The sequence below is a fragment of the Erinaceus europaeus genome, chromosome 7, assembly GCF_950295315.1.
Source record: "Erinaceus europaeus chromosome 7, mEriEur2.1, whole genome shotgun sequence".
NCBI lineage: Eukaryota > Metazoa > Chordata > Mammalia > Eulipotyphla > Erinaceidae > Erinaceus > Erinaceus europaeus.
The window spans coordinates 93,834,279-93,857,092 of NC_080168.1; the positions used below are offsets into that span (position 1 = coordinate 93,834,279).

Here is a 22,814-nt window from a genome sequence, read left to right on the forward strand (position 1 = left end):
ACTGTCTTTACCCTAATGAGTACTACAGATTCAATTAAAGTAAATTCAATAATGGCAAGATCAGAGGGAAATTATAACCATTCCTTCCTGAATGTGAGTAATTAAATTAATGTAAGTAGACATTAAAGAAAATTGACTAGGACATTATCTAATTTGCATAAGTAAAACATCACCAAATTAACCCTTGGAATGCTTTTTCACTAAAACCTTGTGTTGGAGACTTAACGATGATTTATTTTTTAAAATGTCATTTTGGTCTAAGCAGCTTTAAGTAAAGCCTGGAAACTGTGAAAGATAAAATCTGTGCTGGTGGGTGGCTGTGGGAGGAGAGACAAGTCTGAAGTGTTGATGAGTTCTCCCCAAATTTGGACTTACAGTGATTTATAGGGACTTCCCCCCAGATTAGATTATGTCATAGAAAAAAAAATTCTTTTTTAACTTATAGGCAGCAGATAGGACAGAATCATCATAAAAGTAAATAGAGGCAGAGATGCACTAATGTTTTCTAGTGAGAAAGTCAGAATGACAATGCATATAGTGAATTTTTTTTTTCCCCAATATATGTCCTCAGTGCCTAATCTAGGCCATGGCTTCCCCCAGCACTGGATTTTGAGACGAGGTACATGGTCCTTGCTTAAGAGTTTTCACTCTACTTACCCTGAGCAAGGGTCTGGTATTATTCTTGCAATTGCTCAATGCCTTTGATAATTGGCACTTGGAATGAGAGCAGAAATACTAAATATAAGATGAAATAATCTCATATTGGTTAATGCTTACAACCTATCAAGAATGTATTACAAGAATACCCCAAACCAGCAATATATCTATTTTTCTGTTTGCCAGAGCACTGTTCAACTCTACCTTTTGGTGGTGCCAAGGAATGAATCCGGGACCTCTGAGCCTCAGGCATGAAAATCTATAAACTGCTATGCTCCTCCCTTGTCCTATCCAGTTCTTTCCTGGCTGTGTTTTCATCTGATACTTTTTTCATTTTTCTTGTTTATTTAGAAAATGGAAGTATCCATATGATAAGAGGGGTACAATTCCACACAGTTCCCACCACCAGAGTTTTGTATTCCATCCTCTCCCTTTCCTATTCTTTATCCCTCTAGGAGCATCATTGTTTATTATACCAAACTGAAAACATACATACAGGTCACACAGATATTATGTATTTTCAGTTCATAAAGGCAAAACTGTCAAATTTTAACATCAAGATATTCATAGTAAAATTTTCTAAAGGTGAAAGGATATTTAAAAAGAAAAAAAAAAACCCTTGTAGGTTTTTTCCACCTAGATATAAGTTGTCAGCAAGATGGGAATGATAGAAAGCATTCAGTATTGTGGTTTGGATCACTTTTAGCTCCAGAAGTAAATGAGACATTTGGTGACTGTTGCTATTTACAGCAAGGAAGTCACACCCAGCATGTGAAACATTACTGGTACACATCATGGCCTGATCACAAGACTCCAGACAGTGCCCAACCCCTTCTACAGCTCATGCTGGATGTAGAAGAAGACAGGATTGCTTCCACAGGCCGAGGACCAGTGGTTGTCCACTGCAGGTAAGGTCTGGCCACTCTGCCTAAGCCACTGCCTGTCTTGGTCAAGTCACAGAACAGCAAAAAGTTGAGTTTTGCTTCCTGGTTATGACTTTGTTGGTAAGTCAAGAATTTGTTGAAAATGGTTCATTTCCAAACAGACTGAGTCCTCATCAAGATAATAATTTACAGAAATTGGGAATCAGGTGGTAGTGCATTAGGTTAAGCACACGTGGCACAAAGACCAAGGACAAGCCTAAGAATCCCGGTATGAGCCCCCAGCTCCCCACCTGCAGGGGAGTTGCTTCACAGGTGGTTGAAGCAGGTCTGCAGGTGTTTATCTTTCTCTCCCACTCTCTGTCTTCCCCTCCTCTCTCCATTTCTCTCTGTCCTATCCAACAACAACGACATCAATAGCAACTACAACAATAACTACAACAATAAAACAACAAGGGCAACAGAAGGGAATAGATAAATATTTTTAAAATATGTTTTAAAAATAATAATAACAATAACCATCACAGACACCAATAATAACTACAGCAACAATAAAAAAAAACAAGGGAAAAAAGGGAAAATAAATAATAAGAAGTAATTTATAGAAATGAAGTTATAGTATTAGGACATTTTCAGCAAATAAGTCCATAGTAGGGGAAAAAAAGACAATTCATAAATAAACGGCTCAGAGATTGGCAGTCTGCTACCTAGCGGTTTGTCGATTCATTGAGTCTTGTGAGTCTCACACTCTAGGATTGACAGACTTATATTTCATTAGAAATAGATTTTTTATAGTCCTGGGTAGGACATACTTGGTAGAATGTACATGTTATAATATGAAAGGGCCTAGATTCTGGTACTCAGTCCCTACGTGCAGGGGAAAGCTTCTGAAGTGGTGAAGCAATACCAAGGGGGTCTCTCTTTCTCCATCTTTGTCTCCCCTGTCTCTCTCAGTTTCTCTCTGTCTATATCCAATAAATAAACATATTATAAAGAATTAGATTTTCCGTTGTTTCAAGATTGTCACTGGACTGTATTTGAAGTATGTGTTTATTAACATTTACTATTACGTTCAATTTGGTGAAATGCAGGCTACTGTTTTATAAGTTGTCTCATGGAAAACATGTGGAAATACTTCTCTGAGTGGGGGCATGGGAAAGTAATAGTTCACTAAAAGGGAAAAACAAAGTGCAGTTAACAGAGCATGGGGTAGTGGAGGCCAGGCTGACAGAAGCAATAGCTGTCCATATGATTATTGTCCCTTCGGTCTAATTTAAAGTTCTTGTCCTACAACCACTGACACCTACTCCACCTTGTTTTCCTTTTATGTGGTCAAATTAAAGAAATATTTTAAAATCTATTTATAGAACTAGCCATTTACTCTTCCCAAAATAGTTTGTGCTGCTGTGTTTAATTTTATATCTTGTTAGATTGTTTTGATGTGATATTTAATAAATAAAATATGTTACTTTAGATTATATCAACTTCCTTCTTTTTTGAACTCTTGTATTTTAATGAAGAGTAAAATTGACTATAAGTATGTTTACCCAAAGGTATCATTACCCAGCTTGCAACATTAGATGTTATCCTAAACTTTACTTGAGAAGGGAAAATAACCTCATTGGCTATGTTTTGGATCTGGAATTGTCCCCACCCAAAACACTTAAGATATCTAAAATGAACTAGCCAGTTCCTTTATAAAAACAGCTCCCCTTTTCATTACTATTTCTAGGAATGCAGCCATCTTTCTTTTTTTCTTCCAGATGCTGAACATATCATGTTGACAGTTATCTTTGGCTCTTCCCTCTACTCCAGCCTCAGTATCTAATCAGTCACTAGATTGGCTTTCTTTTTAAAGTTTCTTCCATAATCATCACTTCCTGCCCAACCACCCAAGTTCAAGCTCTATGACCTCATCCATGTTTCCTAAAAGTAGTTGGCTAATTGCATATACATCCCATTTCCCCATGCCCTATTCCTAATATAATCAACTCTATGTTACTAGTAACCTTTCATCAGATGGAGTTCCTGATCAAAACATCTCAATGGCTTCCCATTGGCTAGAGCAAAAACTGTTAACCTTGAGTGCATGGACAATCTGCAGGGATCAGTGAATGTAATGAAATTACTTGAATTAATTTGAATATGTAAACATATGTAAATTTTCTGGGAGTAGAAGTTTAAATTTTTCATCAAATTCTTTTGAAAAATGGTACCAGGGTTTTAGAGGCTTAAGTCTGAGCCTGCTAGCTCTCTGCATAAAATCCTATATGGGTCCCATCATACTCTTCCCAGTCTTATTTCTCTCTTTCTCTAAAATAACTTTCTTCAAGTCAATCTAGGTTACTTGTCTCACAGCACATGTTCTGGTATTCAGTTCCTTCTTTACACCATTCTCTCACACAAGCAATATATTTTCATTTATAGTAATCTTGACATGCACAGATACAGTTCATATCGTACCTATTTAATGAAATAAACTCTTTTTATTTATTTTTATTCACTTAATATTGGATAGAGAAAGAGAGAATTTGAGAGAGGGGGTAGAGAGAGAGAGAGAGAGATACCTGAAGCCCTGCTTCACCACTCATGAAACTTTCCCCCTGCAAGTAGAGACCAGGGGCTTGAACTTGAGTCTTTGTACACTATACTGTGTGTGCTTAACTGTGTATGCCACTGCCTGGCCCCTGAAATAAAGTCTTTAGACACTTTCATTAAAAAGGACCCATTCTAGAGGGCTGGGTGGTAACGCACCTGGTTAAGCACACATAGTGCAGAGCATAAGGACCCACACAAGGATCTTGGATTGATTCCAGCTCCCCACATGTAGGGGAGTCGCTTCACCTGGTAAAGCAGGTCTGCAGGTGTCTATCTTTCTCTCCCCCTCTATATCTTCTTCTCCCCTCTCTGTTTCTCTGTCCTATCCAACACAACAACATCAATAACAATAACAAAGGCAACAAAATGGAAAAAATGGCCTCCAGGAGCTGTGGATTCATAGTGCAGACACTGAGCCCCAGCGATAACCCTAGAGGCAAAAAAAAAAAAAAAAAAGGAAAAGGACCCATTCCACTAAATAAAAACAAGTGCCAACTTTGAGAATTAATTCTGTTTGCGTGTGAAAAGAAGAACAATTAGTTCAACCTATGAAGACTGAAGAATACTTTTAAAAATTAGAATAATGTTTAACAGAATCTAGAAAAATTACCAATGTTTATGGTATTAAAAGGTAATTAGAAGGCCATTTTTGACTGAAGGAATACCGTTAACACCAAAAGAAAATTTAAAAATAAAATATTTTCCCATATCATATAAAGGAAGTCAATAATATAGGAATCTAAAGAGGACAACAAAGAAGACTGAAAATTTGAAAATTAGTTAAAGTTATCATGCAAATTCGTGAACATCATAGCAGAGTGTGTAGATATTGTGCTGTCAGTATTGGGAATAATATACAGATTTTTGGTGGAGAATATTATGATCATGTTTCTAATTGAGAGAGATGAACCTTGAAACTATATGGATCTTAAATTAGTCCAAAAGTAAAAAGTGCTTGAGACTTAGAAGCCACAATACCATCATTGCTAATCATGAAATGAGGAACTGTTGGAAGCATGATCAGTGTATAGGAAGGAAAGTATAGTCCCCAAATTTCATGCTTAGGGAAGGTAGAAGATGTAAGATTGGAGACAGATTGGAGGTGGGAGGTGAGCAAGAGCGAGATGGTAAAGACGGCTCCAAGATTTCTAGGCTGGAAGACTTGTATCTGACTGGTAATGCCATTGAGGGAAAAGTTAATTTAGCTTTAGATATATTGAAATTTAAATACATTGGGCTGAAGCAAGTGCAAAATAGTAACATCAAGTATTCCAGCCAGGAGATGGGGTGCCAGTTTAGAATGTATGAGAAACTTGAAGAATTTAGATGTAGAACTGAGAGAATTTTGCTTAAAGGTGTTAGTGCTTGAAACTTGAAACTGTTGAGAGAATAATGGAACTGGTTAGCAGTATTCTATTAAACACTCTTTAAGGCAGCTGAATGCATAAGTCCTCTAGAATAATGTTTCTATTGAACTGTTACCTAGATACAAATGATTTGGAAATATGTGCCTCTAGCTAATATGTACAGCTCTTTTCTAAACTAAATTAAATATTCATATAATCAGAATCACTAGCATCAGTATGTCCAAGGCCAGACATCTCTTTTTTCAGACAGTCCTTATTCTAGAATTGCCTCTTTTTTCATTTTCCCCCACCTCCCTCCATCCCACACATCCTACTGTACACTGTCTGCCTAAATAAAAGGACATAGGTTAAGCATTTAGCATAGAGCTATATTTGTAATACTTAGTTCATGAGATCTATTGTTATTATGATATTAATTACAATGTTACAGCTTAGTAATATTGTTAGCAATGAAAATTATAGTCCTAACTTGTGTTTTATTTTAAAGGACTCGTGAAATAATATATTTCTCTCCACCTTTTCATTCTTTGTCTCTTTTTTCAGTGCAGGGATAGGTAGAACGGGGTGTTTTATTGCTACATCCATTGGCTGCCAACAATTGAAAGAAGAGGGAGTTGTTGATGTGCTAAACATTGTCTGCCAGCTTCGTATGGACAGGTGAGTATCTGCAGGACTGGGTACTAGAGACTTTAAAATATGCTGCTAGTCACAACCTGATCTTATTTAGTACCTGAACTTCATAAACATCACAGGTTCCAAAGTCCTCCATCTGTACATAAATGTGTACAGAATGCTTTAAAATATGTTATGTTAAAAATTGATCAAAGGAGATGTCATTTGCAACACTACCTCTAAGAGATTAAAATAAAAAGCTTATATTTAATCCTTCCTCACCTCTAGCACCAATTACATGTGATGAGACTGTTTTTCTTAGTGTCACATCCCTATTTCTTTATATATACTCTGCATTTTTGTTTGACTTAAGTGAATCACTCCTTAAATCCTATAAAATGAGGCATATGTCATACTATCAAGAGCCTTTTTTGTCTAGTTTGTTTTAACTGTTAAAAAATGCATATAGACAGACTTTCCAGAGGCCTTAAATCAATCTGTACATCTTCTTAGCTAAACTTTGGGAGGAATAAGTCACCCCACCCCCATAGCAATCATAATGGCTCAACCACAGCAAACCATCATATGATGCAGAGGAAAGTTCACCCCAAAGAGAGCCTGCCCCTGCTGAGACCCTATCAAGGAAAGATTCCCCAATACAGACACTTGAAAAAGAGCAAGTCACAATAAGTAGACACCTTCACCAAGACAGAAGCTCTGCAAAAGCCCCAAATACACAGGAGGCAGGTAAGCCCCACCCCCTACGAAGATTTCAATATACCAGTCCTCAATGAGCTCAGAAAAAGAAACAGAGATGACAAGTGAATTCATGAGACATATCACAACACCTTGCAAAGAAGTAAAGACTGCAGTGTATGAGCTAATGACTACAGTAACTGAACTAGATTTCAACATAGCTAAATAAGAGGCCACAGTAGTTAAATAAGGGACCACAGTAGCTTAGCTCAATACAAATGGGAGACTCAACAGCAGAATGACAGAGGCTAGAGATCAAATAATAAATGAGGATGAGACAAAGAATATCAAGGAAAAATATATAGGAAAAACAAGAGGGGAGAATAAAAGATAATGAAAGCAACATTGAAGATTTTTGGACGACATTAAAAGGAGCAACAAATACTTCATAGGTATCCCAGAAGAAGAAAAATGAGCAAAACATATCTTGGAGAAGCTTATAGCTGAAAACTTCCATCAACTTAATGAAGGAAAAGATATACAAATCAAAGAAAACAAAGAATGCTGCATAAAATAAACTCAAACATACATACAAGACATATAATAACATTTAGACAAAAACTAAGCACACACACACACACACACAAAAAATCTAGAGCAGCAACAGAGAAACAAAGAATCACCTATAGAAAAAAGCCCATAAGATTATTATCAGATTTTTCTACAGAAACTGGAAAGGCCAGAAAAGAATGGCAAGATGTTTATAGAATGCTCAATGAGAGAAGCTTCCAACTAAAAGTACTCTAACCTGTTAGACTCTCATTTAGATTGGAGGGAAGGATAACAAGTTTTGTAGATAAGGAACCTATAAGCACTAAACCTGCCCTCTCCAGAGTTCTAAAGGAAACCATGTAAAAACAACAACCACAAAACAACACTACATGAGCACTCAACACCCACATAAAATAAGGGCACTCAATATGAAATCCACAATTTCACTTAACGTCAATAGACTGAATCCAACCATCAAAAGGCACAAAGTGTCTCAGTGGATCAGGAAATATAACCCATATACATGCTTCTTACAGGAAGTCAACCCATTTAACTCAGCAGAACAAACAGACTTAAACTGAAAGATTGGAAAACAAGTTAATGAGCCACAAAGGAAAGTAAGGATAGCCATGTCTATATCTGACACAATAGGCTTTAACATAGGTCAAACAATAAAAGTCAGGGAAATGGTGTTGGGGAAAGTGGGTGGTAACATGGAAAAGAATGAAATGAAACCATGACATGTCACAGTGCAAAAGGTAAACTCAAAATGGGTCAAATACTTGGATGTTAGACAAGAAACCATAAAATACAGCAGAACATCACATGATATCTATACTAGAACTGTCTTCAAAATCTCAAGAGGAAGGGTAAGAAAGGAACAGAGGAACCACTAGAAGTACATCAGACTGAAAAGCTTCTGTACAACAATAAGAGTAATCACCAAAACAGATAGACACCCTAGCATGTGGAAAAGATATTTACACGCTACACGTAAAAAAAAATGCTAATAGTCAAGATATATAAAATTCTCACAAAATTGAGTAACAACAACAAAAACCCACTAAAAAATGGTAGAAAGAACTGAATAGATGCTTCCCCAGAAAAAGATATTCAGATAAGGGGTCAACATCCAAACACTAGTTAAGGAAATAATCACAGGAATGAGTAAAGAGTTTGAAAGAATTGTCATCAGAAATGCAGAAACAACAAATGAGATGCTGGAAGAAAACACTAATTATCTTAAAGTTATTAGAGAGCTGAAAGCTGAAATAGCAAAGCTAACAACACAACTAGATGAACAAGCTAAAACAGTATCAGAACAGGGTAACAAAATAGATAAACCCCAGAAAACAGTAGAGGGGAAAGAGAATAGAATAAATGAGGCTGAAGAAAGAATTAGCAAGATTGAGGATGAATTAGAGACAACTAAAAAGAAGTAAGAGATCTCAAAAAGATATTAAGAGATACTGAAAACAACAACAGAGACCTATGGGATGACTTCAAAAGAAATAATATACACATTATTGGCTTATCAGAGGAAGAAAGAGAGGGAGGGAAAGAAAGCATTCTTCAGGACATAATAGCTGAGAACTTCTCCAGTATAGACATCAAAGACATAAAGGTTCAAGAAGCCCAGAGGATCCCAAACAGAATTAACCCAGACTTAAAGACACATCATATTTAGAATGGAAAGGAATAAAGATAAAGTAAGTATCCTGAAGGCTGCAAGAAAAAACAAAGTCACCGACAGAGGAAAACTCGTAAAATTAGCAGCAGACTTCTCCACACAAACACTACAGGCCAGAAGAAAATGGCAAGATATTTATCGAGTGCTCAATGAGAAAGGCTTTCAACAAGACTACTGTATCCTGCTAGACTGTCATTCAGATTAGATGGAAGCATAAAAACCTTCTCAGACACAACATAGTCTTTTTAAACTGCTGAGTAGTACTCCATGACTCAAATGAGTATCTTCCCCCTAAGAAAAAAAAAAAAGAATAGTCACAACAATTGCTGGCAAGTATGTGGAGAAAGGGGAGCCTTTCTACACTCTTGGCGGGAATGCAAATTAGTGCAGCCCCTATAAAACAAAATTTGGAGATTCGTGAAAACATTAAAAATCAACTCACCACATGACTCAGCAATTCCTCTCCTAGGTATCTACCCAAAGACAACAAAAACATCTATTCAGAAAGATCTGTGCACACCTATGTTCATGGCACTGCCATTTGTAATAGCCAATGTTTGGAAAAAATCCAAGTGTCCAATGACAGATGAATAGTTACAGAAGTTGTGGCATATATATATATATATATATGTGTGTGTGTGTGTGTGTGTGTGTGTGTGTGTGTATGTATATATATATATGTACACACATATATATATGAAAATACTGCACAGTTGTAAGAGACAATGGTATATTCTCCTTTGCTACAGCATGGGTGAAGCTACAAGTAATCATGTTGAGTGAGATAAACAAGATGGAGAAGAACAAATACCAGATAATCTCACACTTTAGCTCCAAGTAACAATAAAGAGAATATTCAATGAACTGTGGTATGTCACAGCAGATTAGGGGACTCAGAATCAGAAAGGGAGGCTTATTAAGAGAGATTGGAGGGCTAGGAGGTGGAGCACCTGGTTGATCATACATTTTGCAGTACGCAAAGACCCCAGTTCAAGCCCCCAGTACCCACCTGCAGAAGGGAAGCTTTTTGCAAGTGGTTTAGCAGTGCTGCAAGTCTCTCTATTTCTCTCTTCCTCTCAATTTCTCACTTTCTATGGACAATAAATAAATAAAGAAAATAAAAATTTTTTAAAAGAGCAATATTGGAGGCCAAAACCCTAATGATGGAATAAAATAATGGTTTGGATGAAGAAGGAATGTACTGACACCTGTCTTGGATAAATGTGGAAGTGTACACTTGTAACAACAAAAGTCCTATAATTCAGCATTTCCTCAATATAGTTATATTAGAATTGGTTTTAAAAGTGCACATAACATCATTTACTACCTTAACTATTTTTAAAGGTTTAGTGCAATATACTAAGTGCATTCACAATGTTGTATAGCCAATCTCCAGCACCCTCTACCACCTAACAGAATTTTCTTTTTTTTCTTTTGCATTTTTTTAGTTTATTTATAAAAAGAAAACATGGACAAAACTATAGGATAAAGGGGGTACAACTCCACACAATTCCCATCACAACTCCATATCCCATCCCCTCCCTTGATAGCTTTCCTATTCTTTAGCCCTCTGGGAGTATGGACCCAAGGTCATTGTGGGATGCAGAAGGTAGAAGGTCTGGCTTCTGTAATTGCTTCCCCACTGAACGTGGGCTTTGACAGGTCGATCCATACTCCCAGTCTCCCTCTCTCTTTCCCTAGTGGGGTGGGGTTCTGGGGAATCAGAGATCCAGGACACATTGGTGGGGTTTTCTGTCCAGGGAAGTCTGATTGGCATCATGGCAACATCTAGAACCTTGTGGCTGAAAAGAGAGTTAACATATAAAGCCAAACAAGTTGACCTAAAGGCTGGAGTAGTGCAGATGAAGAGTTGGGAGTTTCCGTTTTATAGGTAGTTAGTAGGCATATTTTAGTTACATTCCAAAGGGCCTGTGGCTATATTAGTTTTTTTTTTCTTTTTTTTTCTCTGAGCCTGAAAACTGATATGCAGGTGGATCTACATTATTGTCTGGGGAGATGATGATGTCATGGCTGAAAAAAGGACCAGAAAGTTGGATCAGGGGAGAGAATAGCTCCCAAATATGGGAAAGGAGTATAAATACTGTTGACTGTAAACCCCATTGATTTGATCTGATCTGGAGCCCAAATTCAGCTTAGGAGCCCATGTGACTTCTGCATCCATATAGATCCGAGCTCACATTCTGTGGTCATCAGTAGAAATGTTCCAAGCTACCCCAATATCAGGACCCATCTTCCTCAAGTGTAGCATAGAATATGTTGTCCATCCTCCCTTCAGAGGATGGAACATTCTCTAGCATTGTTGATCCAAGTTGAGGGCAAGATCCTATGGGGGCCCACAAAGGGGTCTCTTTTGTTGTTCCTGATAGAGAAAACCCGTAACAATCAAGAGAGGGATTTATTCGAGGCCCATCAGGTCTGTTTGGGAATCTCAGGACTCCTCAATTAGGGCCCCAACTGATAGGGTGGCCTGATAGTAACTAAAGAGTCATCATTAAAGTATACCTGTCTCTTGCCCTTATTCAGCTTTTGCAGCCCTTGCTTTGATAAGGATATCTGGGGAGTGAGTGAAGGAAGTGTAATAAGAAGTAGATGAGGAGGGTATCTAAGTCTAAGTAAACACTATTTCATTATGAACTTCATACTGACTCACTACAGACTATTGTGTACTTTTGCTTTCAGGTATATATTTTGCCCTAATTTATGGATACATGTGAACATATGCTCTCATGAGACCTGGTCTATATCTAGATTTTGAGACTGTTAGAAAGTGAACCACCTGGAATGGAATTAGAGAATCCTATGAAAGGAAAGGTCTCACCCAAGTAATGGGGCTGAAGGGTTGACATTTCATGCCTGACATCTCTGGACACAGTCTAAAGTGAAGCATACCAAGGTGGTACTTGTTGCATTGATTAGGCTGGGATCAGCAAATGCAATATCATTCGGTATGAATTGAGAGAAGCATGCAGGAAAGTGAGCCCCACTCTAGAGGTTGCAGGACTGGGGAAATATAGGCTCTATAGAGAAAGTGGGAGGTTTCTGCTGTTTTAGGGTTTAAGAAGACAGTAGTTATTGTTATAATCACATTATTTGGCAATTGGGTTAACTTTGAAAAATCCCTTTGTTAGTATTTGCTATATCATACACAACATCACCAAAATTTATGTCCTTTGACATTATTTATGTATAGCTGTGCCATTGGTTGCTTCTGTTCTCCCTGGTCTACGCTTTTAAGAGAGTCAACATATCAAAGACTCAGCCTATGGTCTGTGCATTAAAAGTTTGAGATATTCAATCAATTTTCCCCTCTCATATTAATTAAATAGTGATTTATATGACTACAAACTAATAGGAGTGTACATAAATCCCACCAGCAAAAGACTGTGTCCCATCCCACCCCATCCCCCCACTGCCACCCCCACCCCGCCCCATGAAGCTGAACATCCACCCTCACACTCAACCCAGGGTTTTTACTTTGGTGCCCTACTCTACCAACAGAATTTTGTCATCATAAACAGTTCTTCATGCCTTCCTGTCCTCTGGCAGCTTTATAATCCTCCATTGTATCTACATGAGATATCTTGTTTGTCCCTTCATCTGTTGATGGACACTTGTGTGGTTCTACCTGATGGCTACTGTGAGTGTTGCTCTTGTGAGTATGGGTGTAATAATAACTGTTGAAGATTTTTCTGGGGCTTATACCTTAAAATGAGATTGAAATGAGAATTATGTTTTTAACTTTTGGAGGATCCACCATACTGCTTTCTCACATTCCCACTCCCACCAATAGAGCATAGAAGTTCCAACTTCTCATCCATATCAACACATATCGTTGTGGGTTGCAGAAGGTGGAAGGTCTGGCTTCTGTAATTGCTTCCCCGCTGAACATGGACGTTGACTGGTCGGTCCATACTCCCAGTCTGCCTCTCTCTTTCCCTAGTAGGGTGGGTCTCTGGAGAATCAGAGCTGTAGGATACATTGGTGGGGTCTTCAGTCCAGGGAAGCCTGGCCGGCATCCCGATGGCATCTGGAACCTGGGGGCTGAAAAGAGAGTTAACATACAAAGCCAAACAAACTGTTGAAGAATCATGGACCCAAAGGTTGGAATAGTGGAGAGGAAGTGTTAGGGGGGTACTCACTGCAAATTCTAGTGTACTACTGCTTTCAGGTATATATTTTGCACTAGTTTATGGATACGTGTGAACATATGCTCTCTCTCACAGAACCTGGTCTATATCTAGGTTTGGGACTTTGTTAAAAAGTGAACCACCTGGGAATACTATGAAAGGAAAGGTCTCACGTGAGTAATGAAGCTGAAGGGTTGTCATTCCACACCTGAAGTCTCTGGACACAGTCTGAGCTGAAGCATGTTGACGTGGCAATCATTGCGTTGATTAGGTTGCGATTGGAAGATAAAATATTATTTGATATGGATTGGGAGAATCATGCGGGAAAGTGGGCCCTATCCTAAGGTTCCAGGACTGGGGGAAATATAGGCTCTGTAGTGGAGATGTGAGGTTCCTGCTGTCTTAGGGTTCAAAAAGACAATGGATAGTTAATGTTATCATCACATTATTTGGTAATTGGGTTAGCTTTGAAAAGTCCTTTTGTTAGGGTTTGCTGTATATATAGCTGTGCCATTGGTTGCTTCTGATCTACTTGGTCTAGGCTTTTGAGAGAGTCTGCATATCAAATACACAGCCTATGTATTAAAAAGACTCTGTGTTTTAAAAACTTCGAGACATACAATTAATTTTCCCCCTCTCATATTAATTAGTTATTTATATGGCTACACTTTACTAGGAGTGTACATAAACACCATTCCCACCACCAAAAGACTATGTCCTATCCCACCCACTCACGCCCACCCCCATCCCCCATTGGCCCAGGAAGCTGCATGTCTACCCCTCACCACAGGGTTTTTACTTTGGTGCCCTACTTTCAATTTAGTCAGATCCTGCTTTTACTTTCCCTTTCAGATCTTCTTTCTCAACTTCTGTTTTTGAGTGGGATCATCCCATACTCATCTTTATCTTTCTGACTTAGCTCACTTAACATAATTCCTTCTATCTCTGTCCAAGATGGGTCAGAGAAGGTGGGTTTATTGTTCTTGATAGCTATATAGTGTTCCATTGTGTATATATACCACAGTTTTCTCAGCCACTCATCTGTTGTTGGGCACCTGGGTTGCTTCCAGGTTTTAGCTATTATGAATTGTGCTGCTATGAACATAGAAGTACACACCTCTTTTTGGTTGGGTGTTATGGAGTCCTTGGGGTATAACCCCAGGAGAGGAATTACTGGATCATATGGAAGGTCTATGTCTAGCCTTGTGAGAGTTCTCCAGACTGATCTCCACAGAGGCTGGACCAATTTACATTCCCACCAGCAGTGCAAAAGAGTTCCTCTGTCCCCACAACCTCTCCAGCATTTGTTGCTGCTGTCCTTTTTGATGTATGCCATTCTTACAGGAGTGAGGTAGTATCTCAACATTGTCTTAATTTGCATTTCTCTGACAATCAGTGACCTAAAGCAGTTTTCCATATGTTTGTTAGCCTTTTGGATCTCCTCTGAGGTGAATGTTTTGTTCATATCCTCTGCCCATTTTTGGAGGGGGTCATTTGCCTTTTTGGTGCTAAGTTTGCTGAGATCTTTATATATTTTGGTGATTGGTTTCTTGTCTGATGTATGGCATGTGAAGATCTTCTCCCATTCTGTCAGGGGTCTCTTTGTTTGTTTAATAGTTTCTTTGGATGTGCAGAAGCTTTTCAATTTGATGTAGTCCCATTGGTTTGTTTCTGCGTTAGTCTTTCTTGCAATTGGGTTTGATTCATCAAAGATGTCCTTGAGGTGTAGGTGGGAAAGTGTTTTACCAATGTTTTCCTCTAAGTATTTGATTGTTTCTGGTCTAACATCCAGGTCTTTGATCCATTTGGAGTTGATTTTCGTTTCTGGTGAGATAAAGTGGTTCAATTTCATTCTTCTGCATGTTACAACCCAGTTTTCCCAGCACCATTTATTGAAGAGAGCCTCCTTTTTCCATTTAATGCTTTGGGCCCCCTTATCAAAGATTAGGTTTCCATAGGTGTGGGGATTTATTTCTGGTCTTTCAGTTCTGTTCCACTGGTCTGTGTGCCTATTTTTGTTCCAGTACCATGCTGTTTTGATGATGATGGCTTTATAATATTGTTTGAGATCTGGGAGTGTGATGCCTCCATTTCTGTTTCTTTTCCTCAAGATGGTTTTGGCAATTCTAGGTGTCTTTAGGTTCCAGATAAATAATTGTAGTTTTTGATCTATTCTCTTAAAGAAGCTTGGTGGAACTTTGTTGGGTGTTGCATTAAATTTGTATATGGCTCTGGGGAGAATATTCATTTTGATGATATTTATTCTTCCAATCCATGAGCATGGGATATCTTTCCATTTCTTGGTATGAGTTTCTATTTCCTTGAGTAGCGACTCATAGTTTTCAGTATACAAGTCTTTCACTTCTTTGGTCTAATTTATTTCTAGGTATTTTATTGATTTTGCTGCAACAGTGAATGGGAATGATTTCTGGATGTCTTCTTCTTCAGCTTTAGTGTTTGCATAAAGAAATGCCACTGATTTCTGTACATTGATTTTGTAGCCTGACACCTTGCTATATTGCCTAATAACTTCCAGTAGTTTTCTACTGGATTCTTTAGGTTTTTCTATTATACTATCATATCATCTGCAAATAGTGAGAGCTTGACTTCTTCCCTTCCAATCTGTATTCCTTTGATTTCTTTCTCTTGCCTGATTGCTATGGCAAGAACTTCCAATACTATGTTGAAGAGTAATGGTGATAGTGGACAGCCCTGTCTAGTCCCTGATCTGAGGGGGAATGCTTTCAGCTTCTGTCCATTGAGTATGATGTTGGCTGTAGGTTTGCTATATATAGACTCCACTATCTTGAGGAATTTCCCATCTATTCCCATTTTTTGTAGAGTTTTGAGCATGAATGGGTGTTGGATTTAGTCAAAGGCTTTCTCTGCATCTATTGAGATAATCATGTGGCTTTTGGCTTTGCTTTTATTGATGTGGTGAATGACATTGATTAACTTACGGATGTTGAACCAGCCTTGCATTCCTGGGATGAGTCCCACTTGGTCATGATGAACAATCTTTTTGATGTGCTGCTGTATCCGGTTGTCCAAGATCTTGTTCAATATTTTGGCATCTATGATCATCAGAGATATTAGTCTGTAGTTTTCCTTTTTTGTTGTGTCCCTATCTGCTTTTGGTATCAGGGTGATGTTGGCTTCATAGAAGGTGGAAGGGAGTAGTCCTGTTTCTTCAGTCTTATGGAAAAGCTTAAGAAGTATGGGTACTAACTGTTTCCTAGGGGAAGTCATTTTTATATAAAGATGGTTTGGTACATTGGCAATGACCTCAGTATCTATTTTTTTTATTGAACAGGAAGTTTCAATTCTTTCTCTTGGGTGAATCTACCTGGGTAAATGTACAGCTAAGTCAGTGATGGGGAGAGTGAGCAGGCTCTCCTTAAGAACAGGTGCAAGGAGAAAGATGTTATGTCTGCACATGAGCAGTCGACCTCTCTCTGCATTTCAATGTGCTGTAGTAAAAGAGTTGCTCTGAGATCTGAAATACTGGGTTTTCTTCTTGTACTCATGCAGTAAATGCTTATTAATTACTTCCTGTCCCAGAGCATTGTTCTAGATGCTGCAAGTACAGCATAAACAAGATGAAAGAGGTTGTGCTCTACCAGTGTTCATGCCAACAGAGACGGTGGGAAGATAATACACAATTAGACATAAACAGGATAATTTCAGACAGAGATTACTCCTGTAAAGAATTAATGCAATGGGGTCACAGGAACTGAGTCTTTTGGATTTTAGCCCAATGAACTAAAGTTGCATAAATGTAGAAGTAGAAAGTTAACTTTCTAAAATATTTGAATAAATATGTCATCACAACAGAATGTGGTATGTAAAAAAACTTCACGTTAAGGTTCATTGTGCTATTAGCATCTTCATTATTATTAGACGTGTCTGTGATGTCTTTCCTATTTCTAAAAATCAAACATTCCAGTTCCACTGGCCAGACTAGATTTTGCCTCCACATCCCTGTCATTCCTTATCTCTTTCCAAATAATTTCTCTGTCTTTGTAAGTGTATGTTCCCTCTTTTCCTCTTTAAAGGACTCATTAGAGCTTATTTAACCTTAATGCTTACAAACTGGCCTCTGGAGATGCTCTGCCTAGGTTCATAGTTTGGCTTCCATGGCTCTCACCTTGTACAGCTTTGGGCAAGTTACAGGACTTCTCTGATCTTTACTTATCTCATCTGGAAAATGGAAGTAACATCTGCTTCTCGTTGTTGAAAGGTCTAAGAGATGATCTGTGTTAGTTGCCGGGCATGTGATATGCATGAAGTCCAGCTTAGCCACCTTTAATTATCAATATGTAGCAAGAAATATGAACATGCCTTTGTAAACTGGAGCAAGTAACATATACCTCACAAGGCTGCAGAGACCTCACGTCATTAAAAAGAGATTACTATGCCTGTGGCACTTGACCTATGTTTCTTTTGTTTGTTTGTTTGTTTTTGTTTGGTTCATTTTTGTTTGTTTTATTTATTTTCCCTTTTGTTGCCCTTGTTGCTTGTTGTTGTATTTATTAATGTCATCATTGTTAGATAGGACAGAGAGAAATGGAGAGGGGAGGGAATGACAGAGAGGGAGGGAGAATGATAGACACCTGCAGACCTGCTTCATCACCTGGGAAGCGACTCCCCTACAGGTGGGGAGCCGGGGGCTCGAACCGGGATGCTTACGCCAATGGACCTATGTTTCTTATGCACACTCTACCCACCTCACATCCCCATTTCCATACCCCACATGTAACTAATCCTAAACACATTCATTATTGTGTTTCAGTCTCCTGAAACCCCTTGCCTTCCATCCAGGCTTTTCTGCTTCAACTGGAACAGGATCCAGTTGCTTTACTTCAGACTCATGAACCTGCAATCACCCATCAGGGGTTCCTACATCAGAGGTTCAGAGCCAAGACTCAGAGACAATCAATAGCTGCTTCCACCATGACCTTGAGCTCTCCTTCTTTATGCTTCTAATTCAAGGCTACTGCAGGGAACCCCACCCCTGCACCCTGATGTCCTATTAACCATTGCTTGATTCCAGATGCAGTTACCATGGGTGGATCTAAACTGACTCAAATCAAAGTGACCTCCAACACCTCCCATGATCCTATTTAGAGCAACACACTGGAAAACAAAAGGGAGTTGGGGGTGGGGGCTCAGAGTGGCTAGGTTTGGCCCTTATCTTGACTAACATTATAGCTAATTCTTGCCATCCCTCACCTGCTTTTATAGCTTTACCTCAGCTTGGTTGCACTTTGCATTCACATTCTCCTCTCAAGTCACCTAAATTGTCCTCTAGGATTGAACTGAATCACAGATACATTTTTTTAAATCATATCACAATGCCTCCTCTATCTGCTCCTTCCTTCCTAAAGCAATTGGGCAGAAATTTTAACCTTGGCCTCTCATAAGTACCAAGGTCTTCCCACGAGGCTTGGCTTTTTACTCCCGATAGGATCTTCAAAACATATTCTACTTCTCCTCTGATCTGAAGCCTACAGGCTCCCTACCAGATGGATTTGAATTACTGCCAATATATGTCTCCAAATCATCCTGATTTATTCATCAAGATCCCTTTTACACAAATTCCCTCTCTGCAGCTGTTTCTCTTGTTTATGAAACAGACCCTCTCCAAAAGCTTCCCTTGGAAGTCTTTCTTTTATCTTTCTTCCTTTACAAGATTGACATTGCTTTTCCTTTTCCTTGCCTCTCTGCTGTTGTTCACTCTCCTGGCTATTATAAAAAGCAAAAAAATTAATTAATTAATTAATTAATTAAATAAATAAATAAAAAGCAAACGAGAAAAAAAATCTTCCTCCTTTCCTTTACCCCTTCCAAGTTTTTGTCTCATGATTCTGTTCAACTTTTTTCTTATCGCATCTCACTTCTCGAACTCCAACTTGAAGGTGACTGCTGTTATTGGCCATATCATCAGTTCAGGCCAATAAAAGTAAAACTGGTCTTACAGCATTCATACCTCCTGCTTTCAATTCTTGCAGCTTATTGTTCCATCCTTGTCTGCAGCCCTAGTCATTTTGACTATTCTTGTTGCAGTTTTGAATCTTGTCTTCAAATATTCTAATATGGACCATTCACTCCCAAAAGTACATTTAATAGTGGCCACCCTAGCATGGTCTTCAGTGCGTACAACTCATTTAACCAGGGAAGGAGGTACTCCTTAGCTTCAATTTTAAGTAAAGAAACAAAGATATCAAATAACTTTTTTTTGAGGTTCTAGCCTCAAAAGTGACAACATACGCAGCTCTCTTGTAATTCACTACTTGATATCTACTCAAAAGATATGACTGTTCAAGTCAAAGTAAGCAAGATTTAGAATGTGCTTACTGTAAAGCCGTATGACAAAAAAAAAAAAAAGCACGTCACTCTAATTATATTCGAATTATTTATTAAGCATTTAGTTACTTTAGTGAGATTTAAAGCAAGGAAGAGAGAGAAACACCAGAACCCTGTTCAACTCTAGCCAGAGACTGAACCTGGGACCTGAGGAATGCAAATATGGTGCGCTTCCACTGTACTATTTCTTTGGCCCCTGTTTAACTATTTTTTTTTTAAATGGGGACCAGGCAGTGGCACACCTGATTGAGTACACATGCTATAATGTACAAGGACCCAGGTTCAAGGCCTTGGCCACCACCTGTAAGAGGAAAGCTTCATGAGTTGTGAAGCAGGTCTGTAGGTGTCTCTGTTTTTCTCTCTCCTCTCTCCTTCCTCTCAATTTCTCTCTATCTCTATCCAGTCAATCAATCGATAAAATGTTAAGTCAATCAATAAAATGTTAAGACATTGTGATGTCTAAAACAACATTTAATAGGAATGAGGGCATTTCCAAAGATAGAGTGCTTTGTTAGCAGTTGCATTCAGAGTATAATTGGAGGGACATAGGAAAGCTGCCTCATTCCAAAATCTCTTATTTTTATTAGTAATTTCCAAATTCTCTCTATAGAAGATGCCTAGCATTTCTTTGATGAATATCCAGTGGCCAGGAGGTGGGTCTGTGACAGAGCACAGGACTTATGTACATGAAGCTACAGACTCAAAACCTAGCACTGAATATGCTGGAGTAATGCAATATTCTCTCTCTCTCTCTCTCTCTCTCTCTCTCTCCTCTCCCCTCTCCTCTCTCTCTCCTCTCTCCTCCCTCTCTCCCTCTCTCTCTCTCCTCCTTCTTTCCCTCTCTCTCTCTCTCTCTCCTCCCTCTCTCCCTCTCTCTCTCTCCTCCCTCTCTTTCTATTATTTTTCTCTCATAAAATACATCATTTTGGGGGCCAGGTGGTGTCACACCTGCTTAAGCACACAAATTACAGTGCACTAGGACCCAGGTTCAAGCCCCTGGTCCCCACCTGCAGGGGGAAACTTCATGAATGGTGAAGCAGGGCTGCAAGTATTTCTCTGTCTCTCTCCCTCTCTGACTCTTCCTCCCCTCTCAATTTCTCTCTGTCTCCCACCAAAATAATAAAAATAAATGAAAATATTTTTTAAAATAAAATGCATCATGTTTTTAATGGAATGCTCATCAAATGTTGAAATATATAAATGCAATCATTAGATAATCAAATTTTGACCTAACATGAACTCTTAAAAGTCTCTGAAGCCTGGAGATGGAAAGTGAAAGTAATAATGGGTTGTGGAAAATTTATGATATATTTTTCTATGTCATTTGAGCAAAGGAGCTAGAGAGTGGACTCCTGCATTCGAACACATTTAGCACATGGGTTTTTTATGAAGGGACACCGGAGAGAGGACTGCCAGGTGCTGAGCACAGCTGGGTTCTTCTTAGAATCCCTCTCTAGGATATTCAAAATAAGTACTGAAGCACATTTATCTCTCCTTAAGCACTTTTTTTTTTACAGTTATTTGACCATAAAAAGGATTTTTTTGTTATACTAAGTGGGAGAAAAGAAGTTATAAAAGTAAACTGTTCTTTCAAGAAGTTTGATGGTAAAGAAAAGACTGAAGATGAGCCTGGGTGGGGGGTGGGGACCAATTAGAAGGGAGAAAGGTGGGGCAGACCAATCAGAGTCATTCAGCTGAAGATAAGACATACAAAAGACAAAGCCAATACCAGAGGGTTGATATCTTGCACTCTGCAGAGTACAAGCTCCACATGCCTTTTCCAATGCTTTCCTGCCCTTTAAACAATGACCTCTACTCAATGCTTCACACTGTTCATTTAAAAAAAAAAAAAATTATGATCTACCCTCAGCTTCTGAAAGCTGCCTCTTCTGAAAAGTCTAAGGCCAGGCTAGTAGCAAAGAAAAAAGATAAGGCAGTGATATGGCTACTTGAAATGGGGGCTTGTGCCAGAACTAAGCTAGGAGACTGAGCCTTGTACAGAATCAAAATTCTAGGGAAAAAAGTAAATAAAAAGATAATTCTCAATTATTGCTATTAAACATGTTAGAAACAGGTAATTTGTACTCAGACTATAAATCTGCATTTTAGCAATAAAATCAAATGGCCTGGTTTAGAGATACTGAATGGCTGTTTTCAGTGTAACAATGATGACAAAGCCATTTGGTGGATTCCTCATTCACTGGCAAGATACTATTTGTATTGGCTTTAGGGTACCTTCTATTAATAGATGTTACAATTCTCACAGCAGATTCATGAGTCTGTGATTCTCCTTGTAACAATTCTTTTGAGCATATTTTCAACTAAAATGGGATCCCTTCCTTTCCAAACGGGTTCAAATTTAGTGCAAGGCACCCACAGGCATTTTATTTAGTTCATTTCTTTATTATTGTTGTGTTTGCTTTTAATTTAGAAAATGAATGAATAGCAGCAGACAAATGCGACTGTGCATTGAATAGTAAGAATGGTTAAGTGGACTTCTATTTGAGAATAAGTTGCCAGATGTCACAAGTTTGGATGTCCAGGAGTTTGGTGCTAATTCTTGTCTGCACCTGATTTCCTGGATGAGCCTTTTCTATTCTTATCTCTCTGGATCTACCTAAAAATAGAGTAGTCCCCAGCTCCGTAGCCTCTTCTGGTATTAGCGCCTCTTTTCAAGAGTAAAATATTCCATGGGCTTCGCCTCAATAGTTGTATCTTAAAACTGTAAGGTTTATGAACTGTCATTCTGTGACTCACAGTAGCACTGACATCCATTTTGAAATTAGTGACCCACATGGTTTTATGCAGGAGTGTTTCAGCTGACTAATAATGCTGGGAGGGGAAGTGGATTTGAGGACCCTTTCATTAAGATGTCTTTTCCACCCTGGGATTCAGAGGTTGGAAAGTGATGGACTACCTTTCTAAAAAGCATTGTTTCTATAGAGAACAATGGAATAATAATAATAATAATTATTATTATTATTATTATTATTATTATTATAGACTATCATAACATTTGCCAAAGTCCTACTAGGAAAGAATTTTTTTTAAAAAAATTGGTCTTACGAATAATATACAAACCTCTTACTCTGTAAGGGGAGTCCAAAACATAAAAGAAGTGAATGAATTATCCAAAGTCACAAAACACATTTTGACTTTCTTTTTTCACACGGAACTGAACTTTCAAATTTTCTCCAATTAGATTGGCTAAATTCTGGATTTGTTGGCTCCAAAAATCTATTGTTTT

At 38.4% G+C, this 22,814-nt stretch overlaps 1 protein-coding gene across 3 annotated transcripts in view; it reads left to right on the forward strand.

The window, feature by feature from the left end:
- The window catches only part of PTPRR (protein tyrosine phosphatase receptor type R), a 302,321-nt gene that overhangs the window by 269,746 nt on the left and 9,761 nt on the right, over window positions 1-22,814 (forward strand). For all 3 annotated transcript variants that reach the window (XM_007530107.2, XM_007530111.3, XM_060194938.1), the window contains 2 exons: window positions 1,408-1,565; window positions 6,047-6,160. In XM_007530107.2, the coding sequence (XP_007530169.1) occupies window positions 1,408-1,565; window positions 6,047-6,160 (272 nt within the window). The remainder of the gene's footprint in view (window positions 1-1,407; window positions 1,566-6,046; window positions 6,161-22,814) is intronic.